This window comes from Anomalospiza imberbis, chromosome 13 (assembly GCF_031753505.1).
Source record: "Anomalospiza imberbis isolate Cuckoo-Finch-1a 21T00152 chromosome 13, ASM3175350v1, whole genome shotgun sequence".
Lineage (NCBI taxonomy): Eukaryota > Metazoa > Chordata > Aves > Passeriformes > Viduidae > Anomalospiza > Anomalospiza imberbis.
The window spans coordinates 10,649,579-10,675,324 of NC_089693.1; the positions used below are offsets into that span (position 1 = coordinate 10,649,579).

Sequence of the window (25,746 nt, forward strand, 5' to 3'; positions counted from 1 at the left end):
ATGTGTCAGACAAACAAAAACTTTGAAAAATCAAATTCCTATTTATCCAACTAAATTGTAACAAAAATCAATGTTTATCATTAATCACAACCCCTAACTTCTACTTCTGTGGTGCAAACTGCAAATCAGTAATACTTTGCTTGCCGAATAAGTTAATTAGTTCATTTTGTACAAGTTACAAAATAGTGGTATAAAGTGTGAGCTGCTACTGTCTTGAGCCTTGTTCAGACACATTGAGGTGGCATACTCTGTACCCCATTACTTCTTTCTTGGGCCATTATCTCATTGTATTTCACATCTACATTTTACCTTATACTTTCCATCTGAAAGTCTTAACACTACACTGTTAAACAGTGGCATTGAAATGGTCAATATCAAATGACTGTTTTATAATTTGAAGAATCTAACACTTCTCTTGATGATAAAAATCAGCCAAAATTATTAGAAAGCTGCTGTTGTGGTTAGTATATAGTTTAAATACTTCTATGTATGTTTAGAAGGAAAATGCATAGTTATATATGTAATGTATAAACTACTGTAAACTGATTCAAACTGTATATTTCAACTAGCATCTGTCATATCTTGTGTCACCATTACAGATCAGCTGTAAACAGATTGGTACTAGGAAATCTCACACACTACTTCCTTTTCTTCTGATACTGTTTTAGTGGCAGAATACACCATGCATTTATCTTTGAGTAGGTGGTTTGGCAGTTGCTGTGCCTGGTCAGCCGCTTGCTTATGAAATAAGCAAATAAGCTGCAATGCAGCTGAGGATTTGCAACATCAATGCAATAATACAGAACCACTAACTATCAGTACCTACCTGAAACTAACAAAAAGGGAAAATACCTGAAATTTAGGAAATCCAACATTTCTGCCAAAGTATTTATATGTGAGCAGCAGCAGATTGCATTATTTACTTTTAGTCTAATTTGTTTGTTTTGGTTTGGTTTTTGTATTTCCTGTCTATGTTGAAATTGGATAATCCTGGTACAGAGAGTTACTTGATTGGAGCGTATAGAATCTGGGCTTGAACTCTGTTAACTGTGTTCTGTTCCCTGCTCAATTATTTCAGTATAAAACCTTTCTAACTTTCAGGTGCTGGTAGTTCAGGTTTGCTCTTTTTGATTTAAACCATGAATAAAAACAGCAGGGCTTTCTTTCCTTGAGAATGATGAGGCAGGCACTTGCTCTGGAGCTGGCTGTGGAGATTTAGGAGTAGTTCGGTGCCTTGGTGTCTGTGCCATGTTAGTTGCTAGAAAGCGCATTATTCATTCTGCAGCAGCCTCTCCGGTAAAGCCACCATCCATGCTATTTTTCCTTATAAGGGAAACAGATACCTTTGTATTATTTTTCATAAGCTGTAGATGCAAAATGCTGCACCTCTAGGAAGTAGATATCTCTACATATACAGATCTAGATGCATTTAGATGGAGGCAGAGGCGTGCACTGCCTTCGGTTCCCCCCACTCCTGTATGACACACTTGGCGCAGCACTAAGGCTAGCCCAGGCGCTGATGCCTCTGCCGCCGTGTGAGCCGGGGACCCGCGGGGTAACCCGAGCTGGCAGCGCTGCCTGGCTGCAGCTGCCTCCGGAGCGGCGGAGCGGCAGCGCCGCGTCCTCCCGGGCAGCACTGCACCCTTCCCGCGGCTCCCGGAGAGCCTCTCGGGGCCGAGCATCCCGCCAGCCCCGGGCCGGCCGCAGGTGACCCACGGCACGGCTGGCCAGGAGCTGCCCGGGCACCGCCGGGAGCCCCGGGTTGGCGGCTCGGGGGTGGGGGGAACATTTTTATTCCCCTCTCTCTCGCGAGAAAGGGTTGGGCGGGCGATACTTGAAGAGGAGGGGGGGGGGGGGAGAGGAGGGGAAAAAGGAGGAGGAGGAGGAGGGAGGGGGCAGCTGGAACCGCAGCTGGATTAGCGGCGGGTGCAGCGGCCGCAGCTGGAACAGCAGCGGGAACGGCAGCCGGCGGCGGCGGCTCCAGCGGGTGCGCGCCCCTCGCAGCGGCTTCTCCCGGGGCGGGCGGGCTGGGCGCGGGGCTCCTGCCCGCGGCGCTCTGGCCGCTGCGGCTCTGGCGGTGCCCGGCTCGGGAGCCGGGAGGGTTCGTGCCCAGGGGACGCTTCCAGCCCCGCAGCGGCTTCGGGAGCGGTGGTGGCGGCCGCGGTCTGTTCGCGGCGGGTGCGGGAGCCCCGCGGATGCTGCTGGAGGGAAGGCAGAGCCCGAGCGGCGCCGGGCAGCCCCTCGCCGTCCCCCGCGGCCGCCGCCTCTCGCGGGCGCGATAGCGCCGGGCTGGCCGGGGGCCGGCGGCGCCGGGGCGCGGGGGCAGGCGGCGGGGGGCGCGGGGTGGCCGCGGCCGCTTTTCCTCGGTCCCTAACTCCCCTTCCTCCCCATTTCTTCCCTCGCAGCTCGCATTGGAGAGGCTGGTCGGAGACAGGGCGGCGAGGACCGGCAGTCTTCGGCGGCGGAGAGGAGGCAGCGGCCGCTCGCAGCCCGGGGGCTCGGGGGACGCGATGTGGCGGGGGCGGCTGCTGGGGATTGCCCTGGGAGTTGCCGTGCTGTGGGCGTCCCAGGCTGGTGCCGCCGCCGCCGGGCACACCGAGGGGGTGAGCGCCAAGGAGAGCCGGTCCAGCCGGGCCAAGAGGCGAGGGCACGGCGGCGGGCACGACGCGCTCAAAGGGTAGGTGCGGGGCCGGCCCCGGCCCCTCCCGGGGTGCCGCGGCGCGGGCCGGGCAGGCGGCACGCATCTGCCTGCGTGTGTGTGTGCGTTTGTGTGTGTACCCATAGCCAGAAGCCCTTGACGGTGGAGCTCTGGGCGTGCGAGAGCTCCCCGAGCCCCCTTGGGGCTGCCCATACGAGGAGCGGTTTGGGCTGGGGGCCGCCGGACGCCGCCTGCAGCACCGCAGGGCAGCGCCAGGGCTCGGGGCGCGGAGCCCCGCCACCCTCCCAGCCCCCCCGCCGGACGGGCTGCTGGGTCCTCGGCGACCTGCAGCCGTACTTCACCGCTGGGTGGGCGATGCTGCGTGGGGATGAGCCGCAGCAGCGCGGAGGTTGCTAATTTATCTTCTAGGAAGGCCTTAGATAAAGGCACACTGCGGGCTTGTGCATTCCTCCTCCATCCCGCCCTTCTGCTTTGCATAAAAGCAGAGTAACGGTGATGCCTGGAGCGCACAGCATGCCCGTTTCATCAGCTGTCCTCTCTCATCTTCACCTTGAGCCTTTTGTGATACCCACCCATCTTGCTCACATATAGGCTATCTAGCTATCTAGTACTAGTATGAGTGAGCCCAAGAATACAAGAGTTTAATTTCTTAAGAAACATTGTGGTACATGCTTAGGAGAGAGGATTTTTTAAAGGCTAAATCTCTGTCAGGCAAACTTTTCCCCATTCTAATGGAACACCTTTCCAATGCAAAAATAGTTGTGAAGTCAGCTGAAAGGCATTGCGTGCATGTGCAATTGAAAATCTAGTTCACTAAAGGTGAAAAGTTTGTAATGAAGTAATAAAAAAGAAGTTTCCTTTCTCAGGTGATCCAGTGTGCCTTTTCAGCACATAGCCTTTTTTTTTCTGTTGTCAGATAGAAGACAAATGTAACAAAAATTGTATTAAAATAGTTAGGCTTCTGTAAGAGATGCAAGCTATTTGCTTATTTTGCCCCCATTTTCTCAAAAAGAAGCTATTACAACTTTATTGTTAGAGGCCTTGATGAATATGCTTTAATTTCTTTCTAACTTCCTCGTAGTTCTATAGTATTTTTTACCTATATTTGGATTTACAATCTTGGCTTTTTTAATGCTTGCCTGATTGAAAAAGGTTTATGTTTTCAGGTTTGCATGCTGCAAAAATGGATGCAAGCTGTCAGGTTCATTTTTCATGGATCTGATTTTGTAGAATCAGACTCTTTTATATCATTTCCTTATACCTTGTCACAAAAGAAATAGTTGGACAAAGCAGATCCAGAGTAGATGTGACAAAATCTGGGAGGTGAGAAAGATGTACAGTAAAGTTTGAGGGACTAATTGCAAGCAAGAAAAGATGATAAGAAAAAACATTTTTTAGAAAGTGCCTGTATTCTTTAGGGTGTTTTAGTAACCTTTGTTGTTACAGGATTCTGAGATAATATCAAACTGATAAACACAATCTTTTGCTCAGTGGCACAGAATATGCCATCTAGCACACTGTGCTGACTTGGTGGAAGTTAGAGGCATGTTAGCTGAGGATAAAATTTCTTTGGTGTGTGTAAATGTCACTTTAAACTATGCTGTTTAGACATAGTGCATCCAGGGATGATATTTCAAGTGTTAATTATTTTTGGAATCTAAAATGGGTTACGGTAAGTGTTTAATCTTATGAATTGATTCTTATACTTAACAGAAGCCTGCCATCTTTTATATCCTTTGCAATAATTCTTCCTTTTATCGTATGTTATCTATGAGTTATATATCTGCTTAGTAATCTGCAAATCTAGAGATAGTGTCTACATAAATTTTAGTTATTTTGTATCTTGGTCAGTTTTTGGAATATTACCAATGTGAATGAGTGCCCCTGGGAAGCAGATTCTTAACAAGGAAGTAATAATTTGCCAGATGAACTGAGAAAAAGACAAAACAAATTATTAGTTTGGTTTCTTGTTAGACCTTCTTTTGTAACCCTGATTTGAGGCTGAATATAGCGTTCCCTAATTGCTTGGAGGACAGTAATTTTGATCATTATTGGGTGAATCCTGCTGGATATTTCCAGTTTAGAAATTGTGAGCAGTTTCTTAGGTGTGGTACTGTACTGTACAATGTGAAAAAAAAGAATTGTCATTCTAACAGACAAGGTCGGAACAAATTTGGAAGGACAGATGGAAAACATATTTTGAATGTATAGGAACTGTATATACATTATTCATTGTAACTGGAGGACTAAAGCACTAAAAATATGATTTTACAAGAAGACATAGTATTTTTTAACTTGCTCATCAGTACAAATACATTTGGGAATCTCTTAATTGTAATACAAGTCATAACAGATGCTGGGAAACTTTATTTTCATGTTATTACAGTTGACTAAGACTTTCTTTTCATTTTGAAATGAACTCTTGCTCTGATTGTAAGGCACATGGAGATACTTTTTTAAAGAAAACTCTTTTACTCTTCAGTCATTTTATGTGTTTGATTATAATGACTATTGGAAGTCTTACAGCATTTGAAAGTATTGAGGTTATTCTGTGTGTGCATACTGGTCTTGCATGTTAAAATGAAGAAGCTTAAGATCTGTTTCAGTTCTCATGATTTTTCCTACTAAACATTTTTTACTGCAAGCTGTTGACTGCATTTTTTACTGCAAGCTGTTGGCAGGAGATGTTTGCTTTCATCTGTGTGACCTTTGCCTCATTGTTTATGGCAATGAGCTGTCCAAATGTATAATGTGATTCTAGAAGCATATTTTAATTTTAATAATTATAAATTACTTGGAAGTGCCTCTTAGGTTCTCATTTTAAGACATTACACTTGCTGCTTATATAGTTTGAATCAATCCTGCTTTGGAGGCATTAAAGGTGAAGTCCTTTTAATGCCATCTGTGTTTGGCCTAATTCAATGTATATTTACGTGCTGGTGCCTGATGTCTCTAAGTGATCAGAAAGCAATCAGAATAAAGACAGTAATTATTAAAAAACATAACTAGATTATGTGGTCATGGAAATGTTGCTGGAATCCGTTCTGATTCAGTAAGTTAAAATAATAAGCTGCTAGTGAGACACTTCTCCAGATCCCCAGAACTTATCACAGATGTTACTGTATTGAGCTATAGGGCATCAAACCATTATCCTGCTACCCCTTAAACACCCAAAAATGCAGTGTCAACTTCTGTAAGAAATAAACTCTACAAAACTGGCCATGAACAGGAAGTTCTTTCCAAACAATATATACTTGAAGACAACCATTCCTATATGGTTCAATCATTTAAATATAAAGCAAAAAAAAAAAAAAATACTGGTGTTTTGATTAGTATTTTTCTGAATTTGTACCCAAAGATCTTAGCATTAATTAAGATCCCTCATTTTCTGAGGATGCTAGAAGACTTCAAACACTAATGAGTATCACTCAGTTCCTAATAACATTTTAAGCAATGTTTGTCTTGTTTATCAGTCTCTTCTCTATATAATGACCAAAGAAAGCAATTATTTGCTTAACAAACAGCAGGAATTTTGAAAGAACTGAAATTTCTTCAAGATAGCTGAATTCTGACATGTTTCTAGTTAGGAGACTAATAAAATGTATTTGTGCAAGAATTATTTAATTTTTTTGTTTTTATTAAGTTGAAATTATAGTGAATATTGGGGAACAGAATAGTTGGCTCCAAAAGGATTCATAAAATTCTTGGATTAAAGGTATTCAACAGGGGATTGAGCTTTTTGGACCAGTATCTTTTGGGTATCTCAAATGAAGACCACAGGTTTACTGATACACTTCCCTGAATAAACTTGGTTGGAGTTGACTGTTTTTGTGCATCAGTGTTCCCTGAAATAGAATAATCTTATTAATCTATAACTTAATTCTAGTGTTCATCTATATAATTAGGGCTTCTGGTTTTCGTTTTAAACCAATCTTTACCGCTAAAAGCCTGCTGAAGGAAAGCAGACTTTCTGTACTGGTAAATATTTGTTTATAGTGAAAAACCTCAAAGATTTTTCTTGCCACTTGTGGCCTACACACCTCTGGGCAGCTGCTGGTGCAACACCTTGTCAATGCTACTCTGCAAGCGGGAGGCAGCCTGAATACTTGGAAATAAAAAACTTAATTAAAAATACATGCAAGTTGCTGTAATACCCCATGTGCTGGAGCACTCACCTGGCTTCCAGGTGGCATGGCTGGCCTCCTTCCAGTCCTCTGCGCCTGTGGGGTAAAGCTTACATGGAGGATGAAGAACTTCTATTCCAGCATATCCTTGTGTGGAAACTGAAGTCTTTGGCAACTGCACGTAGTGTTAATATTCTGCACCTCTCTGAATATATTTGCCAATGGTTGTGGTACTGTTCTTTTGGTATTACATGATCCTTGGAAATCTAGTTCTGGAGTGAAATGAGTTCAGAGATATTGGCACTGTGCCTCATATATATGTTTCCTCTGTTTTGGTGTGATGTGATTTGATGTATGTGTGACTTTGTGGAGCAGGAGAAAAACAGTAAAAAGTAAATAATCTTCAGGGCTTTGTAGTTCTTGTAGTCTCCATTTAGATATCTGAATTGTGTTATTTGGACACCATCTCTTTAGAGGGCACAGCCTTAATCCGAATTCTGGTTTATCAGTTTTGGGGAGAGACTTCTAGGCCTGTGTAGTTTGTAAGGCAGAATTAGGACTTTATTCATTTTGGGCATGCCAGTGCAACCTGTGGTTAAAACTCTTGGTGAATACTATTGTAGTTTCCCTTTCAGTGGGAGGCTCTGAGGCACATGTGATTCTGTTTCTGACAGCTTAGCCAGTCTTCCTCTCTGTGATCTTTCTCATATTATATTGTCACGGGACACAAATGGTTTTGAAGTGCCATGTGCTTCTCCTAAAATACATTAGATAATTAATTTCTTCCATTTGATGGTAATGGGTTATAAATAGAGCAAGCAGAGGAAAAAGGCTACAATCAGCAGTGTAGCAGCATTCTTGACGTACTGTATGAAACAAGATTGTTTTTGGAAATGTTGTTAAATCAGCCTGGGAAACTAAGATGAAGCAGGTTTCCTGTCACCCAGCACCACTGTGCCAAGATGACATGTTGAACATCAGGAAGGCAAGACTGAATGTAATTCTTTTCCTTTCTTCCCCTCATTTATCTGTCTATTCATTTTTGTCTGCTTAGCTCTTGGTTGTATCATGCTGGCCTGCTACACTGCCCCAGATGCTGCAGGACCAGTCACAGCTGGCCTGTGGTGGGCTTTGTGTGTTTCACATCAGGGCTGTCACTTTGTGTCCACTAAACCACTGCAAGAAGGTACATCCTGAGGGGTCCTTAAAGGCTGATTGTTGCTACGACATAATTGCTTGGCAGGTTAGAAACAGATTAATCCCATAGCCCTTACTCAGACACAAGAGATGTCATGGATAGTACTTTGTTTATTTCTTTGTGTTCCAAGTAATACTTTTCTTCTGTGGATTTGGTGTGCAGTTGTCTAATCTTATGTGTGGTGGTGACTTTCTGATCTCAGTTTGTTAGTGTTTAATTGAACTTTTATTGACAGGGATATGCTGTCTTTAGAAACTGGAGGCATAAAGAGTTGGGGAAAGAACAGCGCCTGCAGAAAGTGTGTCCTGTTGGAGCAGGGTGCAGTAATGTGCAGTTTGCAGTGCAGGTTTCCTGAGAGAGTTGTTTCAAGGAGACTGAAGAAACTCTGGCTAGGCATAGCTACCCTTTTCCTCAGTCAAGACCCTACTTAAGTTTTATAAAAGTAGACTTCTCCCCTGTTGTGAGCCAGGACAGGATACATTTTGTGTTCAGTAGTGGTTCCACCAGCTGTTAATCAGATTCTGTATCACCTGGGTCTGTTTCCCTTGCTCACTGGTTAAGTTCTGCTCTATGTGCAGCTTCACACTGGTGTCTGAACCTTTGGGGCTGTGCTGGGCTTGAGAATGCAGACTTGAAGTAAGCAAAGGGCTGCTCTCAGTTGATATGGGAGCAAAGGGAGGATCTCTGGGTCAGAGCTTGGCAGGAACAGTCCTGTCAGCTTCACTTACAGTTGTCCTTATCAAATAAGATTACAGCTTTTGTTTCTCTGTATGTTTATTTTCCTTTCCTGTGGTGTGTTGCTCAGCATTGCTGCTCACTTAGGACAGTCTTTGTCATTCCTCTTCCATGCTGCAAACTTGAATGTTTAGTGTATGAGCTTCAATACAGTTTTTGACAAGGGTCACTTTAAATATGTTCATGGACTGAGCAACCTGTGATTGTTAGAATAGTGTTACCCAAAATGAAAGACCCCAAATATTTAGCTGTATAGATCACTAGGAAAATTTCCTCTTGGTAAAAATGTGGTAGACACTGGGTAATAGGAGGCCATCTCTACTTAAATAAGATTTTAGGACCATGAGATCTTTGAATGTTCACATATGAAAATAGTAAGAAATTAATCATTAACTTTTTTGTTTTGCAATGAGAGTGACTCCCATCTCCTTCTCCATCTCCCTGCTGAACCCTAAAGATGAAGAGGATATAGAGGCATGTCTTTCACTTTGGTCTTGCTCCCCGGACTCAGTAAATATTTTTGTAGAATGGAGCAATTGTGGTCTGGAGTGTTTCTGATTAACAATTGCACTGTGCTGGGAAATACATTTGTAGCTTTTCAATCTTACATTTCTCCTTTGGTTGTTTTCTCATCCATTCTCACTTTCCCACCTAGTTTTATTTGTTTAATCTTTTAAAAAGGATTTCAGACCTACTGAACAGCCTCATTCGTGCTAAGGCTGGTGTGCAGATAAAGGCATGAGGACAATCTTTTGGGGTTTTTGTGACAGTTCAGTAAAGTCAGGCTCTTCTTTGGAAGGTACATTGGGATGTAAAATACTGCCTGTTAAATTAAAACCTCTGCCTTCTGGTTTTGCTTATAGATCTTCACTGAAGTATGAAGGGGGTCTAGCTTTTATCTGGAAAAATAATTTCGATGTTGACTTGCTGGAGAATCTGTTGTTTTCCTTTCTACTTCTCATTTTATGAAATGATTCATGACCATTATAGCCTCAGAAATACCAAATGAAAGCCACAGTTCTTTTGTCTACAGTCATAATCATTTTCATCCTCATTTTCAAGCTTCCCTCTCATATTTTGCTGGAGGACATCAGAATATCCAGTGATGTTCAGCTGAGGTTTCAAACTAAAATTTGTTTCCTTTCAGGAACATTATTTTCCTCTCTCTTTTCTTGTTTTTCCCGCTAATATTCCATCTTTTTCTTTTCCTTGTGTACAGAGTAAATTACCAGTGTCTGCTAGGGACAATGTAACTAAAACAGGGTTTCCCTGTTTCCTTAAGGCAGATGAGCAGGTAATTGGCCTTTTGAAAACGTGGAGTCACTGTCCCAGCAAGGAGAGAGACAAAGGGTAGAATAGTTTGTAGTGAAAGGAGGAGAAATACTGATAACTTACCTAAAATAAATCTTCAGTAGCCTAAGGCTACTGAAGCCTAAGCCCACTACATAAATTAATAGTATTGCTTAACGCCTAAGGGCGTCGTTCTCTGACAATATTGGTGCAAGTGTCAGGTGTAGGAGACTCCCTGAAGGATTGGGTGTCCTCCATGGGGGATGGTGGGTGGTACCAGCACAACCTGCAGCCTCCAGGGAAGCCTCACAAGGGGCTGGCTGGCCTTGGGTTTGCCTGGCCAGCGTGCCCCACACCAGCCTGTGCTGCTGCTCAGCTTGGGCACGGGCTGGTGGAAATCCTGAGCTCCCTGGGTGCTTTCCCTTGGGAAACTCTTAGAGGTTTGCCCCCTCAGTAACCATTAGTGGGTACATGGTCAGTGTGGGGAGTAGACCTGGAGGTGTGAAATGATGTCTCCCTTTTCCCCTCCTGTTCTGGAAGTGACATCTGGACTGCTAAGTGTTGCCTTAGCCCACAGTTACATCCATTTCCCATGGGATGTTTTTAATGCTACCAGACAGAAAAGACTTCTTGTTCTCTGAATATATATTTTTCGTTTGTTTTTTTTTGTGTGTGTTTTAAGAAAGTACCTGATGGATCTTTCCTCTTTATCCACTCACTTGTCTGGCCCGGCAGACAGTTTCTTGTGGTGATGTACTTTACGGGTCTTATACAGCCATGTAGATGGGTTTTGAACTGGACCCGTTGACATTCTCAAGTGGAACAATGAAGGAATACATGCCAGAAACGAGTCTGTCCCTGGCTATGAATGAGAACAATGCCTGGCTGTCAGGTTAGATGAGCGTGTCCTGCAAAAGACAGGGTTGGATTGCGGAGCAATTGCGGAAGAATTCTCTTAATGTCAATGCTGTTGTTGGATTGCTGCATTTAGCTGTCACAGTGTGACGGAGGTTAGGGTTAGAAAAGTGTTCAGTGTTGCTGCAGGAAACTTGCATGTCATTTTGAACTTCTGGCCAGAGCCAGAGAAACCCGTAGAGCTGCTCAGCGTGTTATTTTTTTAGTCGAACTGAGCCAGGATTCTGGGACAGCGGTATCCTTACTGTCAGAGTGAGAAACAGTTATCATATTAGGCTCTCTGCACGGCACAGGCTTGCTTATTGCACTGTAAAAATGAGTACATCAGATGCAATCCTTTGTATGTAAAAAACATATTTTGCTTAAAAGTGCATGCTTATTCTTTATAGTATGATAGAAGTTAAATTTTGTGTTTGTTACAGAGTATAGCATACTTTGGTAGGGTTTTCTTTTATATGATTGAAATAAATAGCTTCAGGAACCAGATCTTCCCTTCCCAGTTCTGCTTTGCTTGCTGCTCCTTGGAGGAGGGGGTAGGTGCCAGCACAGCTAAAGGAGGTGCTTTAGATACCGACCTCTAATTTATGCATACTTGGCTTGTGTCATTTAAGTGAGGAGGGATCTTGGAAGGCCATGTGGTCCAACCCCCACTCAGAGCAGGGTGAACTTAAATCAGGTTGCTCATTGCTGCGTCCACTAAAGTTTGGACTATATCTGGCGATAGAAGTTCTTGATTCTGTGGGAAAGCTGAGTAAAACTCCAGTGGAGTCAGCCGAGCTGCTCCAGTCTGTGCATTTAGTATTTATTCTGAGACACTGAGATGTTTAGTAGGTACATAAAGCTGGTTTACAGCAAAAGGTATAGATCTGATTTTGTGTCTCTTGAAACCTACTAGTAAAAGCTATTCATCGTCACATTCTGGAGCCTTAACAAGCAGATTTTTAAGACCAGCCTCAGGTGCAGTTTGTCATTCTTTTTAACTGCCCAGTGCAAGCATGGAAACATCATTCCAATTTTATGTGGAAATGATCAGCAAATAGGTCTGGGTACAGTTTTAGCAGCTACCAGAGTTACCCACATAAGAAGGAAAATAGACAAAGCATTCTCTAAAAACAACTGCTGGCTGATGATATTGCTTTAAATTGTATTTTTCTGCCAGAAAACTGGGACATATGCTAACCACTGCAGCCAAATAGTTAATAGAAGTTGTTCATGAAACGTTCTCTTGCAAGGAAGAATCCCCGTATGTTTTCCTAGGGAGAGGAAAAACGAGTTGAGGGAGCGATGAGAGACCCTTCCCAGTATCCCTGCGTCCCAGCTCTCTAACTGGTGGTCAGCTGTTTCTCTTGCTCTCTCAGCTGCTCTCTCCCACTCTGTCTGGTCTCTGTCTAATTTATTTGAGACCCGTGCTTTGGGTTTGATTCAGCGCAGATTACGCCAGCGTTGGCCGGTGCATGGCAGTGCTGCTGACAAAATTTCTGCCTGAAGCCTCGCTCACAGCAGTGCCAGAAACTCTTCCTCCCATGGGAGTTGCAGATGGGCAATGCTTTCTTCCGGAGAGGACTGTAATTTCCTCGAGGGGTCACAGGGAGGGCAGAGTGGGGATGTAGAGAACGAGCCCTCCCCCCGGCAGGCTGCAGCACGGGGCTGTGCCGGGACCCCGGAGAGGACAGCCCCAATGCCAGAGCTGTCCCTGCCATTCCCGGGCTGGGTGTTCGCTGCTGCCGGCTTCACACAGGGTGTTTGAAAGTCCCCCTCACTTCTCTGGCTGTCATGTACCCTTGCTGCCTGGTTATAGCCGATAAGAAGACTCTGCCAAGCTTAACATGGTTTGCTTCTCTGTTTTTACCTCTGTGTTCCCACTCTGCCAATCCACCCGCAGTGCCTGGGTAATGGCTGCAGGTCGGGGCAGCCGGGCAGCCACGCATCCCTGCTGAGCCAGGGCTCTGGAAGCATGGGAGGGACAGATGCAGTCTGTCCTTTCCGTGGGTGACATCAGTATTGCCCTGTGGAGAAAGGAACCTTTTATTTGAGAGGCTGTGCCGGCTGGAGGCAGTGATGCATCCCAAGGAGCCGATGCTGCCGCTCTGCCCGCTCATTCCCCACAGGCTGGGAAGGGACCCACCCTTTACTTGGTAACGGGGGCAGGGCCCCTGGGGCTGTTTCTGGAAAGAATGTCTTCTGGTTTGGTGCATGCAGGTGCTGTCAATATCTGTGCAAAACTGCCACTCTCAGGTGTTAGTTAGCAGAGTTTCCAGATAAACCTTTTTCGCTCTGCTGTTCCAGGATTTTTCTAGTTGATGACTCATGTCTAATGTCTTTTGATAATTCAGCTCACTTTGCTACTGAATTTCTACTTGCATATCATTAATCAAAGACATAATATCTTGTTTAATTTGGACATCTTTGATGAAAATCTGGGCATCAGCCATCCTGTCTCTCAGCACCATGCCATTACAGAAATACTTTTATACTTTACAAGTTCATTAAGTGTTTCTAAAATAAAATAGAGGATTTTTTTTTTTTTTACATTTCAATGGTAATGGCTTTGTTCTGAGATTCTCTATTCCTTCTCTGGGCTTTGGAGTGAAAGGAAGGTGCTGTAGGCAGTTTCAGGGTATATAGACATGTTTTTGCTTGTTTTATCATTACAAATCAGATTTTATAACTGAATTCTTTTTCTAGTGCTGTTCAGGAAAACAGTTTTATAAGAATACAAAACACTTCTTTAGTATTCATAGCTTATAATATCAGCAGGAAAATATGCTCTATTTAACACACAGTGGGTAACTGTTCAAAGTAAGTGCCATGATAGAGCCTTTACAATTTGATTGATGGATTCCATAATTTTACATGAGGTAAATTATTTTTTATTGCCTTGAATACTTTATTTATGGGGATTTATTGCTATAGTGTCTAATCGCCTCATAAATATCAATTAATTTAACCTTCAAAATTAATTATTTTCAAAGTCATTTTACAAATATGCACGATTTAAGAACACCCCCTCTGTCTCAAAGAAGCAACATTCAGACTTTAATATAGGTTTCTTTTATAAGCTAGACAGCAGCTTTCTGACGAAAAAGTGTTCCACTGGAAAATGCACTTGTCAGGCTCAAACTGTTCCATGGAAGTACAGTTTGATGACTTTTTTTTTCTTTCAAACCTAAGCACACTGTACAGGAGTTGGAGGCTCCTGGCTGTGTGGCTTAGCCTGCCCTGCGGACAGCTTCAAGGCTCTCAGGGTCTCTGACTTCATGGTTGCTGGCACATCTAGGTTTTCCAGAGTCCCATTTTGGAAAAAGATTTTTAAAACCAGGTTTCTCTGTGACGCAGAAATCTGCTTCTGACTCTTAACGTGGACCAGATGGTCCCCAAAGCCACATACTTGCTGAGACTGAAATTTGACAGACTACATAAACATCACTTTATGGTCAGCCTTCTATAGATCCTCAGCAGCTGGAAGCGGAAATGGGTGCTTTATGCCCATAGGTTGTAACAGGTAGCAGCAAACCCATTCTGTCTGTCTTAATAAGTTCCATTATTTCTTCTGACTGGGGAAGGTGAAAAGCAATCTCACTTGTCTGCTTGCCAGTCTTACTTGGCAGATGATTGTGGAGCAACATTTGGCATTGATGAACAGGGAACTCTAGGAAAGTTACATGGTTATAGCCCTGCAGGGAAGTAGCTGACATTACTAAAACTGGATACATTGGAATTAAATGAATAAGATTTTGAGTCTGTAACACCAGTTGCAGGAAGGGAAAAGGACCCTGCAACAAGTCCAATGTGTTGCTCACATTCACCTCAGTTACTACTTTGTAATTATCCAGAACCAGTGGAAGGTAATGGTAGTGCTTGCTTTGACTTAAGTAGTTTCTGGCCATGGTGTCACTGAAACTGGTGTAATCAGAATACTTGAAATTGCATTAGTACTGCATATCCCTAAATAAATAGAGTATATAACTTTTGTTAGTTAGAAAACGTGCATAAAGAAATGTTTGTATATATCGAGATTGTTTAAGTGGCCTCACCATATGAAGTAACTATTGTTTACTTAGACATTGCAATACTAGCAATGAAGAACTTTCTGAAAGACCAAGGACAAAATAATAATAGAGAACACTTCTTAAAACAGTAAACATTTAAATCTGTCTCTAATCTGTATACAATATTTTAGTATAGCAGTTCCTAGGAAGTTTCTAGCTGGTTCTAGCTGCATTAATCTATTGAGTAATTGCTCACAATATTAACAAAGGTTTTAAAATTTTCCTCTGCTAAGATTTTTTTTTAAGTGTAAAACAAAAGAAGGCACATGTTCCCATTCTTGAAAGTATTCTTACTAGCTTTATTTGCATGGAAAGATGCATCAAATAAATAGGACAAGATAGATTTAAAAAAAATCTATTGTCCCTCTATGTATGAGGGACATAGAATAATTCCAACTTTTCTATTTTTATCAATAAAATCATGATAGGAATAGTGTCATGTCCTGTCAACTTTCAGTTGTCATAAACTCTAGTAATAAAGTTATTTGAGAGGGTTAATATGGATGAGAGGAATAGGTTGGAAAGAAAAATTCCTGTGGATACATCATTTGAGGAGGGCAGTAGGCCCTTCATACTCATTTCATAGGACTTTATCACTACATACACCCACATCCTTGATTAGTTTTGGTAGTAAGTAATTTTTCCTAATGAAGAATTAACATATTTTGACTCATTTATTTGGCTAATGTTCTTGTTGGCATGTTTCACTCACACATACATAGTTTTGTTCATGGAAAAAATAGGGAACAGTAATAGTGCTTTAGAGTAAAGAAAAGAAAGCAACAGGAAAATTAAAAATTCCCACTCAAAGAGCACTAGATTTAATTCGTGGTTATTAATGATGCTGGATGCTCTTTTTTTTATTTAAGTGTGAGTTTTGCTCAAAAAACCTGCATGGTTACTTCTTCAGATACGGAGTGTTGTGAGACAAGGTTTCTCCATTCTATTCCTGTTGTTCAGATGTTACTGATTCGATTTTGTGCTTGTAATGTAATCTTTAACTTATAGAAGTGTATGTTTCCTAAAACCCCAACAACTATAGGCCAAAAACATACAACACTTCTAAATTTAATTATTGAAATGTATATTGCAGTGATTTACCTTTTCCATTTTACGTCTCTACTTCTAAAACATATTTCTGAGTAAAAAATAAGAATTCATCCTTATCCTTTTTATTTTTTTCCAGACCAAATGTGTGTGGATCACGTTACAATGCCTACTGCTGCCCTGGATGGAAAACGTTACCTGGTGGAAACCAATGCATAGTCCGTAAGTTAATCTAATTATGTGTTATGAGTGATGTTTGTCTTTGTCCTTCTGTGTCTCAGGGTGGTTTTAATTGTATACCAGAACTGAAATGTGTTTCTGTATGTTTTCAATAGCAGCTGTACATGATTGCTTTACCAGTTAAACTATATTAAGCTAATATAGAAAGTTTCATGGGCTACAACACAGTGATGTGATACCAATATTTAACAAAGGATTAATCTCATCCACATGTTCTGTTTAAGTCTGTAGTAAAGGGTTCCAAGGGGTGTGTGAACTCTCGGGAATGAGTGGACTATGTTAATCTATTTAAGTTAATGGAAGGGGGCAACAGCATCAGCCCAGCAAATGCATTTTCTCCACTTCTTTGGACCATATTCCTGAAATATATATGTAGGGATATAAATATATGCATACATCATAGTGCTGTATGCATATTCATGTGTAGTAGAACAGTGTACCCAAGGCTGATAAGACTCTCTCCAGAGATCCTGCAGCAGCATGCTGTCAGATGGGAATTACTGCTCTTGTCTGTGTGTGGTGCAGAAATAAAGGAAGCATTATGTAGCTGCCTCAGTGCCATTCTTCCTTGGAGAAGGTCTGGTAAAATGGACAACAGTTTCACTTTTCCAAGGAAATCTCCCCATAGTGTGGCCTGTGGCATGTTCCCAGACCTTTTCATAGCAGATGGTGAAGGTCTAGGTCTTAGCTGCTCCCTGTAAAGATGCAGATGAACAGGAGGAACTGTTTTGGGATCTGTTGTATGCGGTTTAATGAGTTTGTGGGTATTTATGTTATGGTACTGAATTTTCTATCAGGTGTTTTTTTATGTGTTTGAGGGTTTTGAGACATATTTTAAAGGCATTTATGTTTTCTTAATAGCAATCTGCAGACATTCCTGTGGGGATGGATTTTGCTCTAGACCAAACATGTGCACATGCCCAAATGGTCAGATAGCCCCCTCCTGTGGTTCAAAATCAAGTAAGTATTTCTTCTGTGTGTCTGATATTACTCTTTTGAGTCTGTGAAGATACTAAGATATGTTAAATAATTCAGTGGTCAGTATTTAAGACAAATAACCTCTGAGTCACCAGACATACTTTTACCACAGCAAGGGAAGTGTAGCTTTCTATGATGAAATTGAAGAATGACTCAGAGATGGGCTTTTAGAGACACTTCTTTTTTTTTTTTTTGGGCAAATCAAACCCAAATCAGTCTTATTAGAAGCTATTTGCATTTGCCACTTCGTAACACTAATTCTAGTCCTCCTTGTTTTCTGGAAAATACCTTATCTCTGTTCACTTGTAGACATGAGCATGTATATGACAAAAGTTGTAATGATAGAGAGATAACTCTTGACAATTGGCTGATCTTGGCATGCTTTGGTATTTCCTTCAGATTTCAAGGATTATAAACCAGACACTATGTATGCTGTATGCTAATACCTAGGCCTACAAGCTTTAGAGCGTTTCCTTGCCAGGCTCAGTACATATCTTCTGAATCTAATACTGCTTTCTTCAGGTGACACTTCTGTAGGTACTAGAGGTACAGAGTTGCTCACGTTTTTAAGTGGAACAGCTTTTCATCAGAAAAACAAAGATTCTTTGAAAATGAAACTTTTCAGACAAATGACTTTTCCTAGAAATGTTTGTATTTCAGATTTTCAAGGAAGGTTTCCCAGAGCCAGGGAAAAATGAGTAAAATTGATTTCATTCAATGAACAGAGAACTCAATGGCTAAACATGAGTTGAGTGTTTGATATAGAGTAGGATTCATATCTGAAATGCCAACTGTAAAGTACTTTGTATTCTCATTTGAACGTGGTTCTTGTCTCTTAGAATGTACATGATTCAGATTTTTTTATGATGTGAAGTTTCTGGAAAGAATTTTGGGGGAGACTGGTTCCCACAAATGCCTGTAGCTATCTGAACAACATATTAACAGAAGTCAGTGGGGGATGCACTCAGCTGAGATCTCTAATATTATGCAAAGTGGTTATCCTTTTAGTTCTGAATATCTTTTGAGACTCAGTGTGTGGTCTGCTTTGCTTCTTATTTTTTACTTTGCCATTTTTTGCTTTCCTGGTTGATAAGAGTTTCCCACATAACTGACCATTTCAGTTTGTGGTTTTAGCATCCTTTTTATGCAATAACAGTGGAAAAGCATTAACAATTGCAGAATGTAATGGAATGGCATGTACTAAAATGGTAAACATAGTTCTTTGTAGTTCATCCCATCTCATGCTTCTGTGGTGTATGTTAGGGAGAGGGCAGCATGAGGAAGATGTGGAGCTATGGAGTTCCTAGAGCGTACTGGAGGGAGGGAAGGGTGCAAAGTGCTGCACAAATGTGTGTGGTGGTGTGCTCCTGCCTGGCTTTGCAGCTAGTGTTTTACCAGGTGCTTATGCTTAGTCCTGTAAGCCAGTAAAGGAAGGTATGAGCTTCTCCCAAGTACCCTTCGGGGCACAGAAGGAGACATACATCCCTGTGTCTGTTACATGTTTTGGCACCTTTGGCAGGAACAAGTGAGCCTTACCTCATTTTTTCTTTGGCCCCACTGGAGTCTTTTATGAGTCAAGACTCAGAAGAGAAATAGGGTAAAGTTTTTGATTCTTCTTTTAGTTCTTTTTCTGAAATATTCTACCATTGATCTTCATAGTTTTAGCCTCCATTGGAGTTGTTCAATTTCTGCAGTAATGTAAGATACATTTTGTGTATGTGGTTACATCCCCTTTATTTATTAAAACATACCAATTCTAAAAGCAAAAGTGTCTGATAAGTTGTAGAGAAAAGAGACTCCACTGCTTCTGTGCACTCATGTGTAATATTTTTATGATTTACCACATCATTAGTACTTACAGAACGTAGTTTATGTAAATCATTTGTGCTGTTGGCACTGTAGACAAAATCCATGAATATGTATTTACACAATAGGCCACAATGACTTAGATCTGCAATTAGAAAACAAAGTAAACATAAAAAGTACTGTTCAACACCAAATGGTTACTGTCAACTACCTTTGGTAACAGTTAATATTTTGTCAGAATATGCATTCATTAAACCTTATTTTAATTATATGTTTTTAAAATAAGAAAAAATCTAATTAAATAATTAAAAATCAAATATAAATGGTACATGTTTGTCACATGCAAAATAAAAATAGCAAATATGAGTGAAAATGTCATGATCTCTCAGAATTAAGTGTATAGCTTCTGATACATGAAATGTCCTTTGGATATTTTAAGCTATGTGTGTCTTTAGTACTTAAACAATCAGTAGTGGGCATGGATTTTCTAGCAGGTACATCCACAGACAGAAACTGAATTGGCAGTGACACTTATACTCTGGTTGTCTGTTGAAATAAAATATTTAATGTGGACTGGAAAGCATGTGGATTCAAGAGCAAAACAAAGCCTCCAAGTTTGATTCTCATGCAGGTCAGTTGCTGGGACTTTTCTGGTTAAGAGTCAGCTTTAGGAATCTGATTTGTGGTTGAAAAGATCAACCAGTGGTTTTCCCAGCAGGGATTTTAGTGGCATCAGTAAACTTACTGGCTGAGGAGTGGTTATTGCTGTGTAATTAGAGAATTTTTGGGTGTGCTTACAGCAGGCTTGCAGATAAGAGTGCCAAGTGTGGAGGCCTCCCTGCTGCTGGCTGTGATGTGCGTTGCTCTGACACTGCAGGTGCACCGGTGTGTGGATGTGCAACGCTCCGTGCTGCGGGGGATGTCCTGTGCTCCGTGCTCTGCCAGCTCTGCGCTGGCAGCCGCTTCACTGCTGTCCCCACGGCACCCGGGCTGTGGCTGCTGTGTCCTGGTCGCTGCTGCAGCATGGCCCTTCTCAGTGCTGCATTCATGCTCTGTGATCCTGCCACGTGTTAGAGCTGCCGCGCTGCCCCTGTGGGAGCAGGGGCCAAACAAGGAGGAGGGTGTGAGGCTGCCCCCAGGGTTATGGGTCAGGTCTGGCTCTGAGCTGAGCCCTGCTTTTGCTTCTGTAGTCAGAATGGTTTTGGCTGGCTGAAACAGGGAAGGCATTTGCTGATGGGGCTGTCCCTGAAGGAAGGGAGCTGAGACAGAGGCAGCTGTGGTGGGTGCTCGGGGTGATGGCTGTGGAGACATGGAGTGTCCATGTCCAGAGCAGGGCCTGCAGCATCAGAGGCACAGCCGAGGACTGAGCTCCTCCTCAGACTTCCTGCCCGGAGTCTTCCTCCGAGACCGCCCGTGGAGCGGGGCTGAGCCTGGGCCTTGGCTCCGTGCCCTGGGACCCCACTCCTCGGGTGCTGTGGGAGGCGTCTGCTCAATGGCAGTAAAACCTGGAGCTCAGCCCCATGCCTTACATTCTGCTACCGTCAGAGGTGGTGTAAGGTCTTGAATTTCGAATGTTCCCGGAGTTTTCGAGGGTACTGCGCATTGTGTCTATGCCTTGTGCAGGGCTGTGGGGCAGCAGGCTCGTGTCCCGCCGTGGCGCTAGCTGCCATCTCTCTCCTGAGTCAGTCACTTGACAGAGAAAGCACGCTGAGCATCTGGGATGCGATGCGGCCGTCATTCCTTGTTTACAGCTCCTGGCAGGCAGAGCCCTGCGTCATGCACGGCCGGGGCTGGGAGCGTTTCCTCGGCAGTGGCACAGAGGCGAGAGCCGGTCTCTCCCGCGGTGCCCGCTGGCTGCGCTGCCGCCTCGGCTGCCGGGCCAGCGGCGCCGCTGCTTTTCCCACCTGAGGGCTGCAGACCCTCCCACCTCGCGTTTCTTAGTGTGGGATCGCAGAGTAGACAGCACGTGTGCTACCTTTCGTCTGCTTGGTGAGCTCCTGCACATTTCATGAGTGGTTGTGCTTGTGGTGGTGCTCTGGGTGTGATGAGGTCTTTACTCAGTTTTGCTTGGTATTTATTTAAAAAGGCAGGAATTGTTATGCTTAAGAGGGCAGCACTTTGATAAAAAACACAACTTTCGCCCACACGCAAAGCCTGTGTGGATTTGTATGGTCTTGCTGGCTCTTTTGCAGATTTATAAAGTTGTGTTCCTGCAGTTATTCCTGTTTTGACTTCAGACATTTCCAGTGCAGACTGTTTACAAACTGGATGTGAAAAGGAACAATAATTGATTAAAAGCAACCATTTATTAATGTTAACATTTCCTGTGCATGCCAAGATAAGGCAAAGCTGTGTGCATTGATTTACCAGCCTTATAGGAATACCTGTGCTTTTTCTTTGAGTCTCTGTCAGTGTGATATCTTGGAACAGGTTGTTTCATTTACCAGAATATCTCCACTGACATTAATGGAATTGTTGATATAGCTGAGAAAGGAGAACCTGGACCTGCATTAATATGCTAGTTTTCAAAAATGCATTTTTAACATCATCATCTGAGCTCCAGACAGCCTTTGAATGTGTTTCTGTAAACTTTTGGAAGGATAATATTACAGAATAGTCTGTATGATTTTGGAAGTACTCTTTCCAATATTCCCACAAAAGAGGGCAGAAAATAAGTAATTAGTTTACTGACTGTATGTCAGTGATCCTCCTGCCTGGTAATAGGCTAGAAAGCTCACTGACTTAAATGGCTTGTTTAAGTAGGGATGACTGGGTGCCCCAGCAGTCTCCCATAATGATTTTAGTTTTAAAAGGAGGAAGATGTATTTTACCTTGGAAAAGTTATTTTAAGAAATAGTAAGACGAGTTATGGAAACTTTGTTTGTGTATCCCAAAATGAGGAAATATACTTTATTTATACATGAACAGATAATATGAAAATCATAATTTAAGCTACTGTTAACCTTTTAATCTCAAATGTAGTTCAAACTACTTAAATGGCTTTGGTCTTCATGTGGGAATGGAAATTAGCTCTTGGCATAGCTTGCTCTAATTGAAATCAGTTTGTGGTTTTTAAGTTCCTTCCCTGCTTGACAGATGATATCATTTCCTATGCTTTTTGTAATCCCCTCTGTTTTTCTAAGATTGTATAAAGCTAGTTGAACTACACATTTTAAAGTAACTATACACACCTTTTTCTGACCTACTTAGGACATTGTCCAAAAATCTTCACCAGATATTCACTCTGCATTTGCAGACAATTTTACTTTTTATTGAGGAATGTTGGTACATTTTTGTTGCTTGAAGTACTGAAGTACATCCAAAGCAGAACAAAGATGTATAATGACTATTAGACACATAAGAAATGTAATACATAGTTTTTGCTTTTATAATTGAAGAATTAAGGTTACTAGTGTTTTAAATGCTAGCTTACTTTAAATTCTTTTTCTGTTGTATATTTTGTTTCTGTTTTGTGGAATCATTGTTATAGAAGGCAGTACAGTTAAAATTATCATTTCTACTTGAAAAAAAAAATTATATTCACATACTTCTGAACTGTTAAAAGCCAAATGATGCCTAAGGGTTTTGTGTGAGATGAAAAATTTGGTGTTTGGCATGGCACCTGTTAGCTGCAGGCTCTGACGGGACGTGCAATTTCCATTTTTCAGTCCTGAGCGTTTCAGAGAGCATGGTGTAGGTATCCAGTGCTCCATCTACAATCTACTGAACTGCTGATCAGACTGTAATCCTATCTGGGGAGGAGCCTTTCATGTGGTTCCTGTTAAGAGGAAAACCATTTCCCAGCTGCTTACTGGAGTGCAGGCCGCAGTTCACAGCTGTGTTGGACAGCAGGAAGGACTTCGCTTTGTTGGGAGACCTGCCCACTTCTGTGTGCCTTATGAAGAGTCTGACATACTTTTAGTTGCTCCCAACATCTAGTTAAGAGATATATTTGCCCTTATTACTAGAAAAATTACTCAGAGACATTATGTTTTGCTGGCATGGGGCTTAAGCTGCCTGTTAAGCATTATAAGTGGTGGGGCTGCAGCTGAGGAGAGAGTGCTGTTGCTCCCTAGGGAGGGGAAGGTTGTTGGCTCTGGGGAAGGGCTGTCTGTGAGCTCTGCAACTCCCAAGCACAGCAGCTCTACTGGTGGGGTGAGCCCACAGTTGGCATACAGAAAGAAATAACTGTTATTTCTCCTTTTCATGCAAGAAATCCTACTTGGCCAGGTCAGCTTGTTGTGTTGCATGTGTTAGCAGAACAGGGCAGTCTTCAGGAGCTTCCCTTCAATACTTCCGTCCCCCACTTCTCAGATGATAAGACTCCCTTTCTAATGGTGCTGTCTGCCAGAAGTTTAGTACTTTTCTCTTATTGAAGGCTTTTTCTCATAATTACAAACTAGGAAAGAAATGTTGAAGATTTATGCGCATATGAAATGCCTTTGACTTCATTTGAATGAGACGGTGCGTCATGCACCGTGTCCTATATTCCTTAGGAACTCTAAATCTATATTGTGTTCTGTAGTGCCCTTTTCTATATGTGTCCTAAAATGTGCATTGTTGACTTCTAAAACTTTCTGGTTCACAGAATCAATCCCTAAAAAAAAAAAAAAAAGTAAAAGTAAATATTTACCTTTAGCAAACAGTAAAGTGTTTCTGACTGGTTTGATTTAACAGAGGAAAATCTTTTTTCCTTTCAAGTCCAACACTGTAACATCCGGTGCATGAATGGAGGTAGCTGCAGTGATGACCATTGCCTCTGTCAGAAGGGATACACAGGAACTCACTGTGGACAGCGTAAGTACACTCCTAGGAATGTAGATGCTGTTAAGTGATTCTGTGACGTGTGGGTTGGACACTGTTTAGCACTAAAATTCAGCTGCTGTTGAGCTTGTTTTTGATCAGATATAGTGGAATTTTACAGAAAAATACATGACTTTGTAATGAATGCTGAGTGAATTCTTACGGTTCAAGACTGAAAATAAACATCATGTGACTTCATAATAATTGGATATAACTTGATCCTGTAGTTCTCACACTGCCATAATTCCCATTGACCTCCAGGACTTCTCACCCACTAGAGCAGTGGCTCATTTATCTAAATTTTAAATGGGATTCAGTTTTCATTTTATATATAAAATTAGGGTTTTTAATAAAAAGTCTTGTTTTTATTTCAGTGTTTGCATCAGAACTAGCTAGTACGCTTGAGGGATTTTGATGTTTTCTTATTAGAGTTGATATACAGATTTTTTTTATTTCCTCAATCAGTCCTTAGTCAAAAGCATTCCTGGATCTGCTGCTTGAAATCTCTCCCAAACTGACTCTGGTGCTCTCTTGTTCTTCTTGGCTGGAATGCTGTGAAGTAACTCAAATAAGGATGTAGACACTGCTTTTAACTGAGGCTGTCACATTGCTATCTAGTGAAATACTGGTCTGACACAGAAACTGTGTTTAACTCATTTAATGAAAACCTTTTGTGCTCTGTCAAAATCAATGGCACTCTTTACATGAACTTCAGTGGGACCAGGAATTTACCCTAATAATCTGGAGGAGGATCACATGGTGAAAGGATTAAGAATTGTATTCCTGCCTTCACTGTGAAATATCAAGTGGATAAAAGAGGATAAATGGAAATCTTTCTACTGAAGTGAATGTGAAACGGAACAAAGAATAACATTACTCAATGAACATCAAATTGTATTTAAAATCTCCTTTTTCGTGTGTGTGTTGTATTTTCTGATTATTTCTGAGAAGAATTGCTTTTGGAGTTTCTTATTAAAAAATTGACTTCTGAAGCTAGTGACTACATGATACAGAGGAAAAGTGTCTTGAATTAAGATGGAATAGATACTGATTAAATTTTGCTATCCTAGTTAATAGCTTTATTTATTTAACACCAGCAAACAGCCTTTTAATACTGGATTATTACAGAAGGAACAAATACTGGATTATTACAGAAGGATACATTTGAAGATTTAGAGATGAAATATTCCTCTGCGTCTTCTCTCTACAATCTCTATCAGTATTTGTTTGTTACAAGTTTGAAAGAGATATTATTTTGAAGTTATGGGATTGTCTAGCTATCACAAAGAGAAAAGCTCTGAGAGGTCAGAAAAGCTGTGGTTGTTCTTGTATTTGTGTTATGCTCCCTTGAAAAGCTGAGATTATGGTACTGATGAGGCCAGGAAGAAGTAAAAGGTTGTAAAGTAGAGTCTAGGAAAAGAGTTTGGTATGTTTACCATTTTTACCAGTTTATCTAAATTGGCCAAGTACATACCTTCATGGGTTTCTGAAAACAGCTCAGTAAAGATTACTCTTGCCTTCCCTTTGATACAGCTGTCTGTGAAAATGGATGTCTAAATGGAGGGAGATGCGTAGCTCCGAACCGATGTGCTTGCACGTATGGCTTTACTGGACCGCAGTGTGAGAGAGGTACGTGCCCTAAATCAGTGGGAATAATTATGTTCCAACACCTCCAGCAGTAGGGCTGTTGGGCCATTACCTATTGTGTTCTATAGCTGAATTGGTTGTGTTTGTTTTTGTTGGTCGCAAGGCAGAAAATAAATTATAAGCATTTTTAGAAGTATGTGAACTTCATAAGGATAGAGGCCAGGATGAAACACAGACGTAACTGTTTACTTTTTTGTGATGAAAACACTCCAGTGGAAGGGTGGCAAATGAAAGTGTTTGTGTGCTTTTGCTCAA

At 41.9% G+C, this 25,746-nt stretch overlaps 1 protein-coding gene across 7 annotated transcripts in view; it reads left to right on the top strand.

The window, feature by feature from the left end:
- The first annotated feature begins 1,887 nt into the window (after positions 1-1,887).
- FBN1 (fibrillin 1) overlaps positions 1,888-25,746 on the top strand; it is a 146,222-nt gene continuing 122,363 nt past the window's right edge. For 5 of the 7 annotated variants that reach the window (XR_011003760.1, XM_068203898.1, XM_068203901.1 and 2 more), the window contains exons 1-6: positions 1,888-1,987; positions 2,406-2,677; positions 16,157-16,239; positions 17,119-17,217; positions 23,743-23,838; positions 25,378-25,473. Coding sequence is in view for 6 of the 7 variants with exons in the window: in XM_068203898.1 (XP_068059999.1) it covers positions 2,511-2,677; positions 16,157-16,239; positions 17,119-17,217; positions 23,743-23,838; positions 25,378-25,473 (541 nt within the window). In the remaining variant the exon portion in view is untranslated. Of the gene's footprint in view, positions 1,988-2,405; positions 2,678-16,156; positions 16,240-17,118; positions 17,218-20,945; positions 21,031-23,172; positions 23,192-23,742; positions 23,839-25,377; positions 25,474-25,746 lie in introns of those variants that run through there. The other 2 variants (XM_068203899.1, XM_068203900.1) reach the window with 2 other exon arrangements.